Genomic DNA, 22,600 nt, shown 5'->3' with positions numbered 1-22,600 from the left:
ATAGAGATGTTCTTATTCCAAGTGAGGGCTCTTTTTTTCCACAGCAGGGAATGTGTTAACAATGTAACAACTCCAGTAAGTGGTAATGACTGCTTTGACCACAGTACTCAAGTCTCACTCATTAGGAAAGCCTGCCATGATTAAGTATTGATTTCTCCTTTGGACAGACAGAGGTAATGTAGCACACTTGTCACATATTTGCCATCTTTGCATTACTGCCACTTTTCAAAAAAGGTATAAAAAAACTGTCAGTTCCAACTGTGTGTTAGTGGAAAAGGTTACATTTCCCGAAAATATTTTTTTTAGAAATATAAATTCCTTTCAATTTTCAAATTTTAATTAACTAGACTTACTAAAAATCAAGTTACATGGTAAAAAGTCAAATACAATGAAAAGTAAGACTTTTTCCAATCCTATACTCATACACTCGAGTGCCCTTTTCTAGAAGCAACTGCTATCAACATTTTCTTATATGTCCTTTCAGGAATGGTCTGTGCCTGTGGGGAAAAAAATATATATATATGTATATATGCCCACCACCCACTTTTAAAAAAAAACATAAAGAGCACATGCTATATATTCTCTTCCGCATCTTGCTTTTTTCACTTGAGAAAGTGAATTTTGGCAATTGTTCCATATTAGCACATACGTTCATGTTCTAACACATGTTCATTGCTATATACCATTATTTTACCAGTTCCCTTTTGGACATTTAGGTTGGAACACATTCTTTAATAACAGAAATTGCTGGTTTAAAGTCTGATATTACATGATTTCTTCTCATTCTTCTAAAGAGATCTTTATTTCATTATCATCAACCACTACTACGTGGGCTCTGTGGAGGCATAAGAAAGGTTTCTCGCCTCTCAGGGATCCTTAATATCAGTTGAGAACACAGGATGAATACATAAAGAGATAAGTACAACATAGTACAAGCTGGATACTAAATAAATAATACAGGCAAGCTAGAGTTATAAGGAGGAAGTGACTGAGAAGTCAAATAGTCATCAGTGACATAAAATGGAAGACCTAGATCTTCCAAGAAAGGCATTTTAGTTTATCCTGCGAACTATGGAATTATTTTGAAAACTACAGTTTGATACAGGCCAACTCTATGATGACAGTCGGCCTAACAATGTTGCAGGATAATGGAGTACACCATATGCTACAGTGTTTGAAAGAAGCAATTTTTATTAATTAGGGAGATATCCAACTGCTTTGGAAAATAATTTGGCAAAACCAAGTAAAGCTGAAGACGATCATATCCCAAGACACAGCAAATCTACACTCTTAGAGAAATATCTCATATATACATAAGGAGATACGTAAAAAATGCTTAAAGCAACATGTTTATAATAGCAAAAAACCTGGAAACAAAGTGTTCCACAGTACAAGAAAAGATAAATTATGGTATATTTATTTTAAGGGAATACCAGGCAATGGTGAAAATGAGTGAACTAGTTATACATTTTAGCATGGATGAATCACACAATGCTGAGTGAGAAAAGCAAGTTAGAAAACATGGTATGACACCATTTAAAGTTTTTAAGTGGCCAAAAACAATTCTACTATTGTTTAGAAATAGATACACATGTGGCAAACACATAAAAAAATGCATGGGAATGATAATCATTACTTTTAGGAGAGTAGTTATTAACCTCTAAGGGAAGGGGGAATGGACAGGAAGAGGCAGCCAAGTGCCTTCTGCCACATTAGCATGGTTTATTTCAAAAGCCAGATGATGGAGATACAAGTGGTCATTTTACTACTCTTTTTCTAAGTCTTAAATATTTCAGAATTATTTTTTAAAATGATATCAGAAAAACTCAATATGACCTTAGTTCAGGATGATTTTGTAACTGTTGGGACTTAAAAAATTCTTTATTTTAAAGTTTAGAGGTAGAGGTTTAGGGTACTCACCCAATAAACTCTAGTAATAAAGACATGTCAAGTTCAGGTGGAATACGAAACACTGATTCTAAGACTTTCTTAGATCTTCCTTTGCTCGAAGGGACTGGCTGTGGAACAGCTATTTAATAGCCAAACAAAAAAGTTGAGTTAGAATATAAATATCATAAACTGAGATCTTTGGAAAATAATTACAGAAATTTAACTCTGTTGACTATTTAAAATATCACAAAGCACTCACTCTCCCTTTTTTAAATAATATCAGTTAATCTGTCAAAGCCAGGGAAATTAGTGACAAGCCTGGGGAGCACTCCACAGTGGAAGGCAGACATGTATGGCTGGTTTATCAGGGCCACAGAGAGAGCTCAGCATAACAGCAACAATAGCTGTAGGTAGCCCTTAATAAGCACTACTATGTGCCAGGGCTCAGGGCTCATGCTTAGCACTTTACATGCACCATCTCATTTAGCCCTTATTAAAATTGCATGACATAGGTACTAATGCTTTTTTTAAAAAATTTTATTGGAGTATAGTTGATTTACAATTTTGTGTACTTTAACTGTAAAGAAAATGAGATTACAGTTTAATGAGACTAGGCAATTTGCCTAAAGTCACCCACATAGTAAGTGGAAGAATGAAGATTTAAACCCAAATCTAACTTCCATACTGTGACATTACCATCATCATAAAAACTAATATTTGAGCAGTTACTATGTTCCAGGCACTGTTTTAAGTGCTTTGTATTACTCAATGTATCCTTACAACAATTTTATAAAGTGTTATGATTATCCCTGCTTTATAGAAGAGGAAACTGAGACATTGAAGTAATTTGCCAAAGTCATACACCTAGTAAGGTGGCAGATCTAGGATCACACTCAATATAGCTCCAGAGCCTGTACTCTTTAATCCTTATAAATAATTAAATTGGATTACAGTAAATCATTATCTTCAAAATCTTTCTCTCTCTTTGATCATAAAATAACCAGCTATCACCAAAAAGAACCTCAAAGGGAGTAAATTTTATTAAGTTAGTATTCTTTAATCTATAAATACATTATGGTATACACCCAAACTTACCAGGTTTAGGTACTTCTAGACCTCTTTCTTTATAGAAATCATGCATTTGCTTTTTTTCTCCTAAAAAATGATAAAACACAGACTAAATTACACTTAAAATGTAACTAGCAGAGTCAGAAGAGATTCTGGGATTCACAACTATGTAATAAAATAAACTTACTTTCCTCTAGATTGATCACTAATTTGTACACTATGTCTTGTAACTGTCGGTCCAACCTAATAAAAGGAAAGGATGGAGAATACCTCAGAATTCAGAAAAATGCATTTGGTACAGAGTGAATGATGCTCTTTGTAAGTAACTGTTTTCTCTTAGGGGTGACTATCTCCTTTCTCAGAGCTGAGTTACTTTTAGGAAGCACTCATGGTTCTCATCTGAGAGAACCTCAAGTAACTGTATGCGGTCATAATTACAAGTAATTATAGACTCCTGAACTATTTGCTAAATTGTTCCATGTGAACTGGTCTTATTCCCTTAATAAGAATGTGAGCTTGAGGGCAGAGACTGTATTTTGAATTTCTGTGTATCATCTGCAAAACACTCTTCTATGAAGGTAGTAAAAACATAATAGTATTTGCTAAACAAATGAAAGCAGGTCACCTTTAGTGTTTTTCTTTCCTTAGGAAACTGAGTATGAACTGAAAATTTAATAAGCCACAATGACCTATGACAGACAGGCTTTTCTAAAGAGGCCAGTTATTTCAGGTATTAGTTTTAAAAATAGAATTCTAGATATACAGAAAAGGATAAGCCTAAACTAGCCTCATCAACTTGACTGATGAAATTAAAATCTTCAAGAAAAGACATCTGTGCCTTTTTTTTTTTTAAAGTTCCCAGCGGATATCACAGTGCCTGGTACACAGTAAGTGCTCTATATGTATTTCTATGTATTTCTTTAAAGAATATGTATTTCTCTTTCTCGTCATTTTGAGATAGGCCAAGAATTTATTACCAACTACACAATTTCAAGCTTTCAGGAAAAGTATACCTAAAATATAAATTTTACTTATATATTCTTCTTACCTTATGTTGTAAAGAGGTTGTGTCTGATGTACTACTATGTTGCATTTTGGACACCTGTTGCTATAGTAAAAGTGTCTTACAATGCAGCTTTTACAAACTGTTGAAAAAAAATGTTGAAATTAGGATACTTTCAAGACATTTCAAAAATTGAACATATTATTTGGAAATATGATGAACTATATGCTTACATGTATGAAGACATTCTGTAATGGTAGTTGCATCTATTAAGTAACCTTTGCAAATGGAACACAAGATGTATGGGGTCAGCTCAGAGAGATTTATCAGGCGCTGCAAATGCAATGGAAATAGTTTTAAAATACAAGTCCTTGCCTTTTCAAATTCTTAAGCGATAATCCCCAAATTTTATTATCAACAACGTGTAGCTTACTTTGCAACATGGAAACATGTCACAGTATCTCCAACCCCTTCAAACACTCTCATCAAAGTTACAATAACACAATATAAACCAATGTTCCGAAAAGATCTCATTCTTTTGGAGATACTGTATATTGCCAGATGAGGGGCATCTTACTATATGAATTATCACGAAATGGACAAACTTTCCAGATACTGGTGTTTAATATTAATTCTGACTGGCTAGGTATATTGTCTAACTTTATGAAGTATGCGCTGCCCCATTAAAAAAAAAAAAAAATCTCCCAATTAGAGACTGACTAGGTGAGGAAGGGTTTCCCATCCTCTCAACACCCTGTAGAAATGTACTGTTTCCCCGGCCCACTGTAAGCTCCTGGAGGGCAGCAGGCCGGTACCCTTGGCGCCTACATCCCTGGCACGCAGTAGCTTCGCTAATCAGTGAGTCGGACCCAGAGAGCTTAAGGGAGTGCAGTAACGTTACAATATGAGTCGGCAGGGAACCGGGCCGGGACAGAAGGCCGGTCCGCGCCACAAGCAGGCAGCGCAAGGAGAGGTGAGGGTCCGTACAAGTGCCAAAGGCTTCAGCGGCGAGCGGGGAACCCGGCCCTAACTGAGAAGGCCCGGCGTGGTCAAACAGGGGCTATCAATACCTCCTCCTCGTCCTCGGAGTCCGGCCGGCCCCCCTCCAGCCTCAGCGAGAAGTGGCTCATCTCTTCCTCCTCTTCCTCCTCTTCCTCCTCCTCCAGGTCCTCATCCTCTTCCAACTCCTCGTCCTCGTCCTCGAAGCGGCCCCTCAAGCGGCCCAGGCTGCGCTCCGGCTCCAGCTCAGGGGGCCGGGAGCCCGAGCAGCCGGGAGCCCCCGCCTCGGGCAGTGGCGGCTGGCCCTCCTCACCCGCTGCGGGCGCCGGGGTAAGGGCAGGCGGGGAGACGGGAGGCGGGGGCGGCATGGCTGCGGCTCCCTCGGCCTTGGCAGCGCCCGCGGTGCCTGCCGTTATCACAGGGACCCCCTCCATGCCGGGGGTAAAGACCAGACGAGGCGAGACCGAGACCAGGTGGCTGGATAGCGCGGGAGTTCCGCCCGCCTGCCTGAGTTGACAGTGCGCAGGCGTGGAAGGCCTGCAAGGCTCGCTGGGAAATGTGGTTCACCACCCCGCACCTAAGCCGGGGCGTAGGCGGAGCCGGTCAGGTATATGGGGTGGGGCTTGCAGGCCGCATCTTAGAGGAACCTCACCCATTTTTTTACTTTGAAAGGCTGTCGCTCTCTGCACTGCCTTCTGAAAACGACGGAATTGGTACCTTTCAGACAACAATATTCTGTTTGCACTGACTGATGCACAGAGCACTGAAATAGGTGCTATAACTATGTTGCATTACGAATAACAATGATTTCAATTTGAGTACCAATTATGCGTTTCTTCCATGCAAGATTATTTCCGTTAGGAAGTATGAAGTTTCTATTTTGAAATATGTAAGTTTATTTATTTGGAGGAATTAACGCTTGTATTGCCACAGGGTGGAAATTTAATCACAATTTGAAGGCCATCTATAATTCCCCATCACATAAAGGAAAGTCAATTATATTTAATTCAACAAACACTTATTAAGAGTCTGCTGTAGGGACTTCCCTGGTGGCACAGTGGTTAAGAATCCGCCTGCCAATGCAGGGGACGCGGGTTCCAGCCCTGGTCCGGGAAGATCCCACATGCCGCAGAGCAACTAAGCCCATGCACCACAACTACTGAGCCTACGCTCTAGAGCCCGAGAGCCACAACTCCTGAGCCCACGTGCCACAACTACTGAAGCTCGCGCGCCTAGAGCCCGTGCTCTGCAACAGGAGAAGCCACCGCAATGAGAAGCCCGTGCACCGCCACGAAGAGTAGCCCCCGCTCGCCGCAACTAAAGCCCACGAGCAGCAACGAAGACCCAATGCAGTCAAAAATAAAATAAATTAAAAAAAAAAAAAAAAAAAAAAGAGTCTGCTGGACTTCCCTGGTGGCACAGTGGTTAAGAATCCGCCTGCCAATGCAGGGGACACGGGTTCGAGCCCTGGTCTGGGAAGATCCCACATGCCACGGAGCAGCTGGGCCCGTGAGCCACAATTGCTGAGCCTGCGCGTCTGGAGCCTGTGCCCCGCGACGGGAGGGGCCGCGATAGAGAAAGGCCCGCGCACCGCGATGAAGAGCGGTCCCCGCACCGCGATGAAGAGTGGCCCCCGCTTGCCGCAACTGGAGAAAGCCCTCGCACGAACCGAAGACCCAACACAGCCAAAAATAAATAAATAAATAAATAAATAAATAAATAAGAAAATCCTTTAAAAAAAAAAAAAAAAAAGAGTCTGCTGTAGCAGGAACTGAGACCTACACATGCACCCCAAACCCCCAATTTTATTAGGAGAGAGATTTGGAGTTGATATACTGTATTCTTGGTAAGATAGTGCCAACTAATGTCGTGAAGTTTGGAAGCCAGATTCAGGGAGGAGACAAATGCTACTTAATTAAATAATGCTGGGGGGAAATCACGTTTGTGAGAGAATGTGTTGTCACTGAGTAAAATTAATGATAATTTGGGAATGGTGTACATACTTCTTAGGAAACTGGATATCAAGATATCAAGTCACTATGCTCATTTGGGGAAAACTGAACCAGATTTGGTGCTGAAACCATACAACTCAGATTGGGACTCGAACCTATGGACTGGGTCTCTAACCCAGACAAAACCCAGGTTGGGACTTGAACTCACAGTCTTTTAATTGAGATCACACACCTGGTCTCAGGGCTTAATGAAGCTCAGGTTCTTTATGTCTCATCGCAGAAAGAATTCAGTGAGAGACAAAGTGAAGAAGAAGTAAGAAGTAGATTTATTTAGAGAGAAACACACTCTGCAGAGTGTGGGCCATCTCAGAAGGCAAAAGGCCTCAAAATATGGGGTGGTTAGTTTTTATGGGCTGGGTAATTTCATAGGCTGAGTGGGAGGATTATTCCAACTATTTTGGAGAAGGGGTGGAGATTTCCAGGAATTGGGCCACTGCCCACTTTTTGGCCTTTTATGGTCAGCCTCAGAACTGTCATGGCACCGGTGGGTGTGTCATTTAGCATGCTAATGTATTACAATGAGCGTATAATGAGACTCAAGGCCTACTGGAAGTCTAATGGACGTAGTTGGTTCTAACCAGTTTTTGTCACATCTTCAAGGGCTATGTCATTCTTTTAGAGGTTGTGCCCTGCCCCCTTCCCTCCTGTTTCAGTACCCACCCATTGCTCCTGGACTAGGCCTCACCTCTCCCTCTGAAGTCCCCAAAGTCTGGTCAAGCCTGAGATACTGAAGTTTGCAAAATCCAAGAAGAAATGGAAGGAAGGAAGGAAATGTCTCCTCCTATATGGAGGAGTGTAGATCCTCAAGGGAGGGGGATGGGAACTGGGCGAGGATATTGAAAGAGGATGATTGAAGAGACTAAAAGAGACAGACCTAGACACCTGAGATGCTCTCCTTCAAAGGCCTAAAACTGCAAGAGGCGCCACATAATTACATTAAAGTCATAGCTTTAACCTTGATCAATATTGTAAGAGCTATCTGACAAAAGAATTGCTTGTATTGTGCATTTCAATGATATAATTTTGAATTAGTATGATATGAAAATGTTAACAACATTAATAAAGTTTTATTTTATGTAAAGAATATGAAATATTGAAACCCTAAAATTTTTAAAAATGCAATCAAGAATTGCAGTATTTTCAAAGCTAGTAAGCTTAGTGAATTATGAACTTGCATTACTACCACAGGGGGGTGTCAGTTTAGTTGGTAAACTGAAATATCTGCAGCCTTTGTCAGTCCTATGGTGTGATGACTAGTTTTATGTGTCAACTTGGCTAGGCTATAGTATAGTTATTCAATCAAACACTTATCTAGGTGTTGCTATGAAGGTATTTTGTACATGTGATTAACATTACAATCAGTTCACTTTAAGTAAAAGATACTATCCTTTATAATTTGAATAGACCTCATCCAATCAGTTAAAGAGCCTTAGAAGCAAAACCGAGGTTCCCCTGAGGAAGAAATGCTTCCTCTTTACTGCAGCATCAGCTCCTGCACAGGAGTTTCCATTCTGTTGGCCTGCCCCACAAATTTCAGACCTGCTTAGCAAGGCCTCACAATCGTGTAAGGAAATTCCTGGTAATAAATCTCTTAATAAACATTGGGTGGGCCAAAAAGTGCCTTCAATTTTTAAGTAAAAATAAAAGACATTTTTCATTTTCACCAAGAACTTTATTGAACTATGTAGTCACCCTTTTTTCCACTACCTTCTGCCATTTTTCAGGCAACTTCATTATTCCATCTTCCCAAAACTTCTTACCTTTTTGAGCAAAGAACTGTTCCAGGTGCCTTTTACAGTCTTCCAGAGAATTGAAATTTTTCCCATTAAGAGAATTTTGTAACGACCGAAATAAACGGAAATCTGAAGGTCTGGTGAATACAGCAGATAAATCAGAACTTCCCAGCCAAGTTTTTGTTTTTATTTTTTTTCAAATTTATTTTATTTATTTATTTTTGGCTGCGTTGGGTCTTTGTTGCTGTGCGCCGACTGGCCTTTCTCTAGTTGCGGCGAGCGGGGGCTACTCTCTGTTGCGGTGCGCGGTCTTCTCATTGTGGTGGCTTCTCTTGTTGCAGAGCACGGGATCTAGGCGCACGGGCTTCAGTAGTTGTGGCACACAGGCTCAGTAGTTCTGGCTCGCAGACTCTAGAGTGCAGGCTCAGTAGTTGTGGTGCACGGGCGGGCTTAGTTGCTCTGCGACATGTGGGATCTTCCTGGACCAGGGCTCGAATCCATGTCCTCTGCATTGGCAGGCGGATTCTCAACCACTGCACCACCAGGGAAGCCCCAAACCACTTTTGACACGTTCAGTCAGTCACAGCACCTTCTCCACATACTGCACAATTCTTTTTTTGTGTTTCAGTTGTGTTTTTACCTTTCTTGAAATAATAATGCTTAATATGCTGAAAATTTTGCTTTTTTTCTTCCATATTCGAAATTAAAATGGCTACACAGGGACTTCCCTGGTTGCGCAGTGGTTAAGAATACGCCTGCCGCAGTGGTTGAGAATCTGCCTGCCAATGCAGGGGACACGGGTTCGAGCCCTGGTCTGGGAAGATCCCACATGCCGCAGAGCAGCTGGGCCCGTGAGCCACAACTACTGAGCCTGCGCGTCTGGAGCCTGTGCTCCACAACAAGAGAGGCCGCGATAGTGAGAGGCCCGCACACCGCAATGAAGAGTGGCCCCGCTTGCCACAACTAGAGAAAGCCCTTGCACAGAAACGAAGACCCAACACAGCCATAAAAATAAATAAATAAATAAAAAATAAAAAATAAAAAAGAATACGCCTGCCAATGCAGAGGACATGGATTCGAGCCCTGGTCAGGGAAGATCCCACATGTTGCGGAGCAACTAAGCCCGTGTACCACAACTACTGAAGCCTGTGTGCCTAGAGCCCGTGCTCCGCAACAAGAGAAGCCACGGCAATGAGAAGCACGTGCGCTGCAATGAAAAGTAGCCCCCACTCGCCACAACTAGAGAAAGCTCGCGTGCAGCAACGAAGACCCACGTAGCCAAAAAGAAAAAAAAAGCTACACAAAAATTCACCAAAGTCTGTTTTTTAAATACATGCTGATATGACAGCTGTCACATACAATCTAACAAAATTGTTTTGAATGAAGTTAAAGACAACTAAGTGCTACTAGAACCATCTTATGGAAAAAAACGAAGGCACCTTTTGGCCCACCCAATATATATATCCTACTGATTATGTATTTCTGGTAGAACTCTGAATGATACATATGGCAAATGGCTTAATTATGTGATATTTATAATATGCAGGCCTTCCAGAATGTATCTCTTTTGTCAAATGAGAATTTCTTTTTTTAAATATTAATTAATTAATTAATTAGGTTGCGCCGGGTCTTAGTTGCAGTAGGCGGGCTCCTTAGTTGTGGCTTGCATGTGGGACCTAGTTGCCTGAGCCGGGATGGGACCCAGGCCCCCTGCATTGGGAGCATGGAGTCTTAACCACTGTGCCACCAGGGAAGTCCCTCAAATGAGAATTTCTTGTATCTCCATTGTGATCATGTGTGTTACCACATCCAAGTTATATTTTGGGCGCTTATCTGGGATCTTTACGTTTTGACAAGGCACCAGAACTGAGTCATGCCCTAGATTGAGCCAGAACTTCACTCTCACCATGGATGCTAACTTGTTAGAATGGTGTAAATGTAAAATAGCAAAAGTGGATCTAGCACAACCAGTAATTGTACTCCATATATCATGATTAGTCTGAGAGAGATGTTGTAGAAAAGGTAAAATATCAGTATTAGAAGGTCGTTTTTGTTTGTTTGTTTGTTTTGTGGGGGGAGAGGGGTTTGCTTTGATATTTCACACTGAAAGGCGTATCTAAAAATTGTTGGGAATTTCCCGGTAGTCAGGTGATTAGGACTCCAGGCTTTCACTACCGAGGGCCCAGGTTCAATCCCTGGTCGGGGAACTAAGATCCCGCAATCCATGAGGCGTGGCCAAAAAATAAAAATAAAAATTGTTATGTGAGGTTCATACACTAATTCTCTATCTCCTTTAAGAGACAGCAGAGGCTGGTTGACTGTAAAGAACAGTGGGTCTCTGGAAACCAATTTTTTTCTTCTTGTGAATTTGTTTTTATGGGGATATAGGGGATGGGTTGGGAAATATCTCCGTGGGTTATGCCCCATCAGGGACATGTCCATTCTAATCTTCCTGGTATAGCTTTTGGAACTCTCTTTTTCTTGGAGCTGCTGTTCTTGCTGCCAGCACCCTCTTCAGGTCCACTCCTTCTGAGCACCAAAATTTTAAAGCAGATCCATGACCAGCATGGTAGGCTGGGTGGGAAGTCAAGAAATCCATAAATGCTCCTTGGGACTTGGAGTGATTTCCCAGTACTCTTTGTTTGTAAATAAATAATTCACCAAAGACTTTAATCAGTCTGACAGTTCTCAAAAGGTTAAACTAAGAGTTATCGGGCTTCCCTGGTGGCTCAGTGGTTAAGCATCCGCCTGCCAATGCAGGGGACACGGGTTTGATCCCTGGTCCGGGAAGATCCCACGTGCCACGGAGCAACAAAGCCCATGCGCCACAACTACTGAGCCTGCACTCTAGAGCCCGTGAGCCACAAGTACTGAGCCCACGTGCCACAACTACTGAAGCCTGCGCACCTAGAGCCCATGCTCTGCAACAAGAGAAGCCACCACAATGAGAAGCCCGCGCACCACAATGAAGGGTAACCCTGGCTCGCCGCAACTAGAGAAAGCCCGCGCACAGCAATGAAGACCCAACACAGCCAAAACTAAATTAAAAAAATAATAAATTAATTAAAAAACAAAAAAAAACTAAGAATTACCTTATAGGGAATTCCCTGGCCGTTCAGTGGTTAGGATTCCACGCTTCCACTGCAGGGGGCACAGGTTCAATCCCTGGTTGGGGAACTAAGATCCCGCATGCATGCCAAAAAATAAAGTTACCGTATAACCTAGCAATTCCACTCCTAGGTATATACTCAAGAGAAATGAAAATATATGTCCCCACAACACCTCTTACATGAGTGTTCATAGCAGCATAATTTACAGTAGCAAAAAACATTTCTATATCCATCAAGATAATGGATAAATAAAACGTTGCATATCCATTCAGTGGGATATTATTTAGCCACAAAATGAAATAAAGTACTGATACATGCTTCAGCACGGATGAACTTTTAAAACGTTATGCTAAGTGAAAGGAGTCAGTCATAAAGGACCACATATTGTATGGCTTTGTTTATATGAAATGTCCAGAAGAGGCAAATCTATAGAGACAGAAAATAGAGTAGTGATTGCCTATGGCTGACGTGATGGGGGTAAATGAGGTGTGTATGTTTAATGAGTACAGGGTTTCTTCTGGGGGTGATGAAAAGCATGAAAATTTAATGTGATGATGGCTGCAAAAAAACATTGGATTGTACACTATAAATGTGTGAATTGTATGGTATGTGAATTATACTCAATAAAGATAGTTAAAAGTGAGAGTAAAATGGCAAATATGAAAATAGTATATTATGATTACATTAAACTTTTTCTTCAAAATTATGTTCAAAGACTTTGAAGACAAAAAAGAGGTCATAAAAATTGTGTAATAGAAATAATTCCCGAATTTAAAAAAAGTCTTCACGTAAGATGACACTGGACCAAAGAAACAGAGACTAAATAAGACTAAGCACAGTTTTTCTAACATGCTTTCGTGAACCCACAGATGTATGTCTGGTACACATCGTCATGTGTTAAGGAATGTTAGATAGCCCCTTCCTGTTCTTAAAAAATAAATAAAATAGTTAAAGGGGGTTTTGTGTGTGTGTGTGCTAATGAAATGTCTCCAACTGATAGTTCTGAGATCCAAATATTTTAAAGTGTATAAGGAAGAGTCTCGTCATTTGGGGTGGGTGTGTGGATACATTGGTAGACACAATGTTGGTTTAGCTTAATTTAGATGCTCTGCAAGATACTTAGATACTCTGCAAGATAAAGCAACCCATGGCTTCTTGGTTGAGACTACTATCAGAAGGGCCCACTGAGGAAAGAAAAGGAGCCAGTCTGTGGCAAACCACTGCAAGATAGTTAAGTAAAGCAACAATCTCCTTAAGATCACTTTGGGTCCACATAGGTAGAGAACACTTTAACCAACAGCTGAAAGTGAATACTTTTGCATATCCTGCATAAGTCATCCAAGCAGCAGTTTCTCAGGTTTGGGAGTTTGTTTTCACTTCATTTTCCCCTTGTAAGAAGATATGCTGTTGTTCCACTGGAAAATTGGAATTCTGAAGAAAAACCTCTACCAGGTGGGAGTCAGAAAAGACTTGAAGAGCTGATAGCCTCCTTTCAGACATGGCTTTGGCCAAATCCTATAAATGCTTGTAAATGGCAGAAGAGCTTGCACTTTGGAGCATAGTGGTCCATGCCCTGCAGGATATTCAGGCAGGAGGGGACAAAGCATCAGTCAGCCACACACCCCAGTAAGGACGGGCTCCCACAGAAGAGCCAGGTCAGGGCTCCAGCGTTGTAGGAGAAGTGGGTCACGCTTATCTCGCTCCATGAAGAACAGTGTATCTGGACAGAGAGAGAGACAGTTTGATGCAAGTACCGAGTGTGCAGGGCAGCAACATTGGCTTTGGATATAGGCACCTGCTGGGCATAGTAAACAGGGCATGCTCTTTCATAAGTCAGGGCCTGTCACAGACCCAGGCACAGGAGCTGGAGAAGTGGGGAAATGGTCACTCCTTTATAAGATAAAAAAGTGCTAGTCATTTAAATTCCCTCATGATGGGCGAGATCACCCCTTGTCTTTATTATGAAGGGCTGTGTTGGCATGGATGAAGATCAGTGGCTGCCTGATGTCTGTTGCCTGTTCCACAAGTCACACCATGTCCTATTAACAGACCAAGCAACACAATCTACAATAAACACAAGTTATTGAAAACTTAAGAGTATTTACTAGAGGAGGCAGCAATAGCACCTGGAAAGACGTTGAGGAAACCAAATAGTGGACCTGAGAGCACTAAATAGGAAACCAATATCCTAGAACAGAGATGGGCAAATTTTTTTTCTGGAAAGGTCCATATGTAGTAAATATGTTTGGCTTTGTGGGCCATACAGTCTCTGTTGCAACCCCTCGACTCTGCTACTGTAGCACAGAAGCAGCCATAGATAATACATAAACAAAGAATTCCGTGTGCCAATAAAACTTGATTTATAAAAACAGGCAGGTTTGGAAATTCCCTGGTAGTCCACTGGTTAGGACTCCATGCCCTCACCCCGGGGGTGTGGGTTCAATCCCTGATCAGGGAACTAAGGTCCCACAAGCCGCGTGGCACGGCCAAAAAAAAAAAAAGGCACGTTTGCTGACCCCTGCTGTAGAACAACTAACATCCTAGAATTAGGTGTGGACTCCCACACCAGCTGATAGGCTAACCTACGCAGAGAGAAGATATAACAGGAGTAAACCGTATGAAAATGGAGGTTGGGGGAAGTGCTGCCTAGGTAAAGTGGGTAGCAGATGAATGGGAGATGAGATTGGAGAGAGAGGCTTCAGATTAGGCAGGAGCCTGGGGACTAAGGGAAAGAATTTGTATATTATTATAACTGGGGTGAGAAGGCACTGAAGGGTTATAGGCATGTAAAATTTTAAATAAAATTACATTTCAAAAAATCACTCTAGCTACTGGGTGAAAAAGAGGGAATGTGGTAGGCTGAAACAAGGCCCCCAGGAGGATATCCACATTGAATCCCTGGAACCTGTGAATGTTACCTTATTTGGAAAAAGGATCTTTGCAGATGCAATTAAAATCTTGAGATGAGGGCTTCCCTGGTGGCTCAGTGGTTGAGAATCTGCCTGCCAATGCAGGGGACACGGGTTCGAGCCCTGGTCTGGGAGGATCCCACATGCCGTGGAGCAATTAGGTCCGTGAGCCACAATTACTGAGCCTGCGCATCTGGAGCCTGTGCTCCGCAACAAGAGAGGCCGTGATAGTGAGAGGCCCGCGCACCGCAATGAAGAGTGGCCCCCGCTTGCCGCAACTAGAGAAAGCCCTCGCACAGAAACGAAGACCCAGCACAGCCATAAATAAATAAATAAAAATAAATAAATAATTTAAAAAAAAATCTTGAGATGAGGATCTAACCCTGGGTTATCCAGGTGGGCCCTAAATACAATGACACGTGTTCTCATAAGGAAAGGCAGAGGGAGATTTGAGACAGACAGAAGAGGAAAAGAAACAGACACACAGAGAAGGTGATGTGAAGACAGAGGTAGAGATTGGAGTAGTTTGGTCACACGTCAAGGAACACCAAGGAATGCCAGCAAATACCAGAAGCTAGACAAATCAGGTTTCAATTCACACCCCGCCCCCCACACACACAGAACTTCCAGAGGGAACGCGGCTTTGAAAACACCTTGATTTCAGATTTCTGGCATCCAGAACCGTGAGAGAATAAATTTCTGTTGCTTAAAGCCACCAAGTTTGAGATAATTTGGGTTTTATTGGCCATGCTGCACAGCTTGTGGGATCTTAGTTCTCTGACCAGGGATCAAACATGGGGCCATGGCAGTGAGAGAGCCAGGTCCTAACCACTGGACCACCAGGGAATTCCCCTGTGATAATTTGTTATAGCAGCCTCAGGAAACTAATGCAGAGAGTAAGAAAAGAAGTAAAGAGATCCTTTAGGAGCCTCCTGCAATAACCCAGATGACAGTTGCTAATTAATGGTCTGGTCTAGGATGATGGCAGTGAAGAGGGAAATATGTTGCCAAAATAGAGATCTATTTCAAACTAGGACTTGGAGAAGATTGGATATGGGTTAATGAGTACTGGCTTGAGAAACCTGGATGATGGCAATGCCAATTACTGAGACAGGGAGGGAGCAAGTGTGGAGTTCAGTTTTGGATACACTGGGTTTAAAATGCTGGATAATCATCAAGAGGAAATATAGAACAAAGTATTAGAGATACAGGAGAGAGGTATGGGCTAGAGATAAAAATTGGATAGTCCTTGGTATTTAAATCCCATGGAAATCAGTGAGATAATGTAAGGGGAAAAACACAGAGAGCGAACAGGGTCCTGGATCTAGCCCTGAAGAACATCAATGTTTAAAAGCCAGATAGATCCAGCAATTACACTTGGGGGTATATACCCAAAATAACTGAAAGTAGGATCTCAAAGAGACTTTTGTACACCCATATTCATAGCAGCGTTATTCACCAAAACCAAAAGGTGGGAGCAACCTAAGTGTCCTTTGATGGATGATGGATAAAGAAAATGTAGTATATATATATACAGTGGAGCATTATGCAGCCTCAAAAAGGAAGGAATGCTTTTTAAACATTGCTTCAATATGCTTCATGCTACAACACGGATAAACCCTGAGAACATTATGCTAAGTGAAATAGCTACATGCAAAAGGACAAATATTATATGATTCCACTAATATGAGGTATCTAGAGTAGTCAAATTCCTAGACACAGGAAGTAGAAGGGCGGCTTCCAGGGGCTGGGGAGGAGGGACTAATGGGGAACTATCATTTAATTGTTACGGAGTTTCATTTTGGGAAGATGAAAAAAGTCATGGAGATGGTTGCACAACAATGTGAATGAACTAAATGCCACTGTACTGTACACTTAAAAATAGTTAAAATGGTAGATTTCATGTTATGCATATTACCACAATTTTTTAAAAAGTAATACATTCTCACTGTGAAGAATTAAAATAACACAGAAGTGTATAAAGTAAAATACAGAAGTCTTTCCTCATGATCACCCTCTACATGGACTTTAACACACTTATGTTTATAGGGTACCTGGTATCACACTGTCATATTCTTCAGTGGACATCCTTGTATGTGCATATCAGATAATTATTTCCATAATTCTAGAGGTGGAATTGGTGGGTCAGAAGGTCGAAACATTTACATTTTGGTCACACATTGAAATGGACAAGTTTTAATTTTATTTTAAGCCAGGGTATACAATGAAAGGTAAGAATGTAGTGAAAATAGGCCCTTTTATTGCTGGTGGCAGTTTAATTAGTACAACCTTAAAGAAAGCAATTTATTAACATTTATCAGGAGACTTGAAAATGCTCACACCTTTTACCTTATAGCAATTCCACTCGGGCGTCTCTACCCAAGGAAATAAATAAATGAATACGTAATATTTAGCATTGTTTATAATAGCCAAAATTTGGGCATAACAAATATTCTTCATAAGGGAATGATTAAATATGTCATGATAAAAATTATGACTATCTCCTTGTTCAAATACTCCTCAGTCATTAAAAATGATGTTTATGAAGACTCTAATAACATGATTAAAATATGTATAATTACAATTGGGTAAGAAGAAATAGTAACAAAATGATATCAATGGTTATGTTAGAGTATTGGGATTAATGTGGTTTTTCTTTGTAATTCTTGCTGTCATTCTTGCTTTCTATTTTTGTAGAAAAAAATATTTGTTTAAAGATTAGAAAATAGATAGAAATTATCAAAGGAAAAGAAGCCCTAGGTAGAAACAAGTTTCTTCATGGAAATAGATATGTTGATGCTAAACTTCAAATGGAAAAACAAACATGCAAGAATAACCAGAAAAACACTAGGAATGGACAATCTCTACAAATATTAAACACATTATAAAACCTTTCTAATGAAAACATTGTGGGAAATTCCCTGGTGGTCCATTGGTTAGGACTCTTTGCTTTCACTGCTAAGGGTTTGGGTTCAATCCCTGATCTGGGAACTAAGATCCTACATGCAGCATGGTATGGCCAAAAAAAAAAAAAAGCCATAGGACACCAGGTCAGCATGCCAAAATCACTATTATTCCTGTATACTAGCAATGAACATATAGCTATATGTTAGTAATTTGGTATTTTGTTATGCCACCCCTGGGAAACCAATACACAAGGGTAAAAAAGATAAACTGTGGTACATCCATACAATGGAATGTTATTTAACAATAAAAAGAGATGAAACATTGAAACGTGAAATAACATGCATGAATCTCAAAGGCATTATGTTAAGTGAAAGAAGCTGGTATCAAGAAGCTACAGGGACTTCCCTGGTGGTCCAGTGGATAAAACTCCACGCTCCCAATGCAGGGGGCCCGGTTCGATCCCTGGTCGGGGAACTAAGATCCCATGTACCACGACTAAGCCCACGCACCGCAACTAGAGAAGCCCTCATGCCACGACGAAGACCCAGAGCAGCCAAAATAAATAATTAAAAAAAAAAAAAGAAGCTACATACTGCATGATTCCACTTATATGATATTCTGGAAAGGGTAAAACTATAGGGACAGAGAAGAGATCAGTGGTTGTCTGGGGTTAGAGGTGGGGGAAGGATTTGACTCCAAAGAGCCAGCATGAGAGAGTTTTTTAGTGATGGAATTGTTCTTTATCCTGAGTGTGGTGGTAGTTACACAAATCTAGATGTGTGGAAATTCACAGAACTGCATGCCAAAAAAACAGTTCAATTTCAGTCTTCTAGGAATTTATTCTGAATATATAATCCAACAATACAAAAATACATATACAAAAGGTTATTCACTGCAGCTTTGTTTGTAATTACACAATATTGGAAACCAGCTAATGCCCCATACAAAAGAGTTGCTGAATAAGCAATTGAACACCCTTGAGGTGGAGTACTATACAGATCTTAAAAAAAAAAGAATGAGGAAGTTCTCTAAAAACTGTTGTGGAGTGATTTCCAGGAAACACTGTTAAATGAAAAAAGCAAAATACCAAAGAGTATGTATAGCATACCACCTTTTGTTCAAGAAAAGAGAGAGAAGGAAATACACATCTATCTGCATATTTGAGCAACAATTAACATAAGAAAGATAAGCCAGTTACGATTTAAGATTTGCATAACTGAGACTTCCCTGGTGATCTAGTGGTAAAGAATCCTCCTTCCAATGCAGGAGATGTGGGTTTGATCCCCGGTCATGGGAACTAAGATCCCACATGCCTCGGGGCAACTAAGCCCGTGAGCCTCAACTAGAGAAGAGAAAACCTGTAAGCCACAACTAGAGAGAAGCCCACGTGCCTCAATGAAAGATACCACATGCTGCAACAAAGACCCAACACAGCCAAATAAATAAATAAATATTAAAAAAAAAAAGATTTGCAAAACCACCCTCATACTCAGGCTATGGTTGGAACCTCTGGGTTTGGTAAGAGTTGGGTGGAAAGGATAGAGGGAGTGGACATAACACTTCTCTCTCTATACCTTTTCACATAGTCCTGCCTCTCACATCAAAAAAAAAGGGAAGGAAGGAAGGAAGGAAGGAAGGAAGGAAGAAAGGAAGAAAGGAAGAAAGGAAGAAAGGAAGAAAGAAAGAAAGGAAGAAAGGAAGAAAGAAAGAAAGAAAGAAAGAAAGAAAGAAAGAAAGAAAGAAAGAAAGAGCTTTCCTGGTGGCGCAGTGGTTGAGAATCTGCCTGCCAATGCAGGGGACACCGGTTCGAGCCCTGGTCTGGGAGGATCCCACATGCCGCGGAGCAACTGGGCCCGTGAGCCACAATTACTGAGCCTGCGCATCTGGAGGCTGTGCTCCTCAACAAGAGAGGCCGTGATAGTGAGAGGCCCGCGCACCGCGATGAAGAGTGGCCCCTGCTTGCCGCAACTAGAGAAGGCCCTCGCACAGAAACGAAGACCCAACACAGCCATAAATAAATAAATAAATAAAATTAAAAAAAAAAAAAAGAAAGAAAGAAATCAACAAGGATGGGGGAAACTTTTAAAACTGAATACAAAGAGAAATAAATGAACCAAAGCATATTTCAAACGAAAAAGATAACCACTGTGAATGGTTATCAAATTACTTTTGAGTACAGGATTTGGACTATATGCCTTCAGGCTAAAGACAAAAAAGCACAGAAAGTCCTCACATTTGCTGCATTCTGATATCCATGAATTTCAATTACCATATTTTAGTCAAATAACACCAGTACCCCAATAACAAGGTTCAAATTTCAAGTTATCATAGTATAAGAACCATGAGTAACTGTATAAGCTTTGCTATACAATCCTTCAGTCCACAAATTTCTAAGTAAACAATAGAGGCACACTGTGATCAGTGACCATCACCTCACTACTTTTAAAGTTGGCTGGTCATTGGTCACTGCACTTTTGTTATCAGCTGTAGGTGTATTGTCTCCTTGTCTGCCAGTGATAAACTAACTTGACAGTTTACAAAACTGGATAATTGAAAGAAGGAATTGGCCAACAAAGATGAAAGTACAGCAAAAAAGGAAAAGTGATAAAGCTAGAAGGGAAATTCCCATAAATGGAGTTAGTGAACGCAAACTTATAGAGAGAAATGAGGAATATAGTTGTGATGAAAAGGGTGATATCCCAGAGGAAGTGACACCAGGATAAAATTCTACACTAAAGGAACTCTCAGAGATATTTCACATCGAAAGATAAAATGTTGGAAGCTGACCTGTGAGTCTTTCAAGCCCAACTTAGGCCGCCAGCTTCTTGCGGTCGGGCTTGCTGATGTACTTCTGCTTCTGGAACATCTTCTCCAGCACCTTGCGCTGCATGTCGGAGAACACGGCTAGACGCAGCATGCCCTGACGAGGCTTGCCGCGGGCGGCCAGTGGCCAGGAGAAGGTCCCCGGGATGGGCACGACGCTGGAGGACACTGTGGAGGCCAGGGGTGCGAGGACTGCTCTTGCTAGGATCTACCTTTGGCAGATCTTTTGTGTGTTTTGACCAACCATCCATCCATGTCAGGTTCCTCACTCTCTATCACCCGGCATCCTCCTAGCCTCAGGGTACCTATGGTTCCAAGCAGACACCGCAGCCCCAGGTCTGCCTCAAGACCTTTCTGCTCAGCTCTAGCAGCTACTGTCTTGTTCTTGTTCTGAAAAGAAGAATCTGAAAAAAAAAAAAAAAGAAGAAGAAGAATCTGGATCGGCACAGCTCAGTTTTGCTAACAAGTTTTTTAAGCATAAGTCACAGCTTACCAGACAGGATGCTCTCCAGTCCAAGGCCACCTCAGTTCACCTCAGCTGAGGCATAGAGCAGTGTGAGAAACACGTGGTGCAGAACACAGCTCTTTAGAGCAGTGAGAACTGTAGCTCTTGCTGGGCTCGTCTACACTCGGTTCTAACCTAGGTTGTGTCTAGGACTGCTCCACGTTCATTGTCTTCTTAGCCAACAAGAATAAATGCTAGGGGACTTCCCTGGTGGCGCAGTGGTTAAGAATCTGTCTGCCAATGCAGGGGATACGGGTTTGAGCCCTCGTCCAGGAAGATCCCACATGCCGCGGAGCAACTAAGCCCGTGAGCCACAACTACTGAGCCCATATGCTGCAACTACGGAAGCCCGCGCGCCTAGAGCCCATGCTCTGCAACAAGAGAAGCCATGACAATGAGAAGCCCGCGCACCACAATGAAGAGTAGCCCCCACTCTCTGCAACTGGAGAAAGCCTGCACGCAGCAACGAAGACCCAACGCAACCAAATAAATTAATTAATTAATAATTAATTTTAAAAAAAGAATAAATGCTAGCCTCCTTAGCCACGCATTCAAGGCTGCACCCTCTTAAATGTGCCCACTTTGCTGATCATGCCTCCCACTCTCACCCTCTTTGCCAGACTCACTGAACTGTTTACTGCAAAACCCACCATAGATATTTCTGCCTCCAGGCCTTGGTCATGCTGTGCCTACCTTCCCTCCCTGACCCCTGCCATCCTTCAAAGGCCAGCTGAAGTTATTCTTCCTTCATACCGATAACCGCTACTCTGTTGAACATCTGCCATGAACCAGGTATTCTCCCAGATACTTTACATACATAACCTCATTTAATCCTTTCTATTTACCTTTCAAAGTAGGTATCATTATTCCCATTCTACAGGTAGGCAAAAGGAGGCTTGGAGAAGTTAAAGTACTTAGCCAAATTCATGCAGGGAGTAAATGTCAAAGTTGGAATTCTGGCCCCAGAGTCTGATGCAGAGTCTATACTTTTTCTTAAACCATGCTTAGTCGTGAAGAATTTCCTGATGAGTTGAAACCCCTTGTTTGAATAGTACTTGATGTCTATTCTGCATGAATGATTTGACATTTAATAAATGACTACTTATGATAAAAAAAAAAAAGTTGGAAGCTGATCCAAACTTCGAAAGGAGAATGACAATTTGCCAAGGCATAGAAAAGATACCCTGTATTGTAAGTAATATGAGAGAAGGCAAACACTATTCAAACTAAAGTTTTTTAAAAAAATATTTATTTATTTATTTATTTATTTTTTGCCGTGGCTTGAGGGATGATAGTTCCCAGACCAGGGATTGAACCTGTGCCCTCGGCAGTGAAAGCATGAAGTCCTAACCACTGGATTGCCAGGGAATTTCCTCATACTAAAGTTTATTTGTTTTGTTTTGTTTTTAAACAAAGAAATAAAGCACTTTAATTTTCAATATTTCTAAAGTTTTAAGTGACAGTGTACCAAATAACTAATAGTTTTATCTGGTTTTCCATTTCTCCATACACTTATAGCCAACAGTAAGAGTGTTTAATATTTTGATGAAATTTTAAAGGGTAATGGAACAATTGTAATGTTTCCCATGGATTATTAAGATCAATTTGCATGGTTTCAACATGCATACTTATTTTTGTGTT

General features: G+C 41.3%; 1 protein-coding gene across 1 annotated transcript in view; it reads right to left on the bottom strand.

Annotated features, from left to right (window-relative positions):
• Positions 1–5,466, bottom strand: part of PCGF6 (polycomb group ring finger 6) — a 33,437-nt gene extending 27,971 nt beyond the window's left edge. The window contains exons 1-6 of the mRNA XM_028167743.2: positions 5,032–5,466; positions 4,195–4,294; positions 4,007–4,103; positions 3,146–3,201; positions 2,986–3,045; positions 1,921–2,029 (exon numbers count right to left, since the gene is read on the bottom strand). Coding sequence (XP_028023544.2) covers positions 1,921–2,029; positions 2,986–3,045; positions 3,146–3,201; positions 4,007–4,103; positions 4,195–4,294; positions 5,032–5,394 — 785 coding nt within the window. The 5' untranslated portion in view covers positions 5,395–5,466. The remainder of the gene's footprint in view (positions 1–1,920; positions 2,030–2,985; positions 3,046–3,145; positions 3,202–4,006; positions 4,104–4,194; positions 4,295–5,031) is intronic.
• Between the last annotated feature and the right edge of the window lie 17,134 nt (positions 5,467–22,600).

Source organism: Balaenoptera acutorostrata, chromosome 16 (assembly GCF_949987535.1).
Source record: "Balaenoptera acutorostrata chromosome 16, mBalAcu1.1, whole genome shotgun sequence".
Taxonomy (NCBI): Eukaryota; Metazoa; Chordata; class Mammalia; order Artiodactyla; family Balaenopteridae; genus Balaenoptera; species Balaenoptera acutorostrata.
The sequence above is the reverse complement of the archived record's forward strand: the minus strand, read 5'-3'. Positions and strand labels throughout refer to the sequence as shown.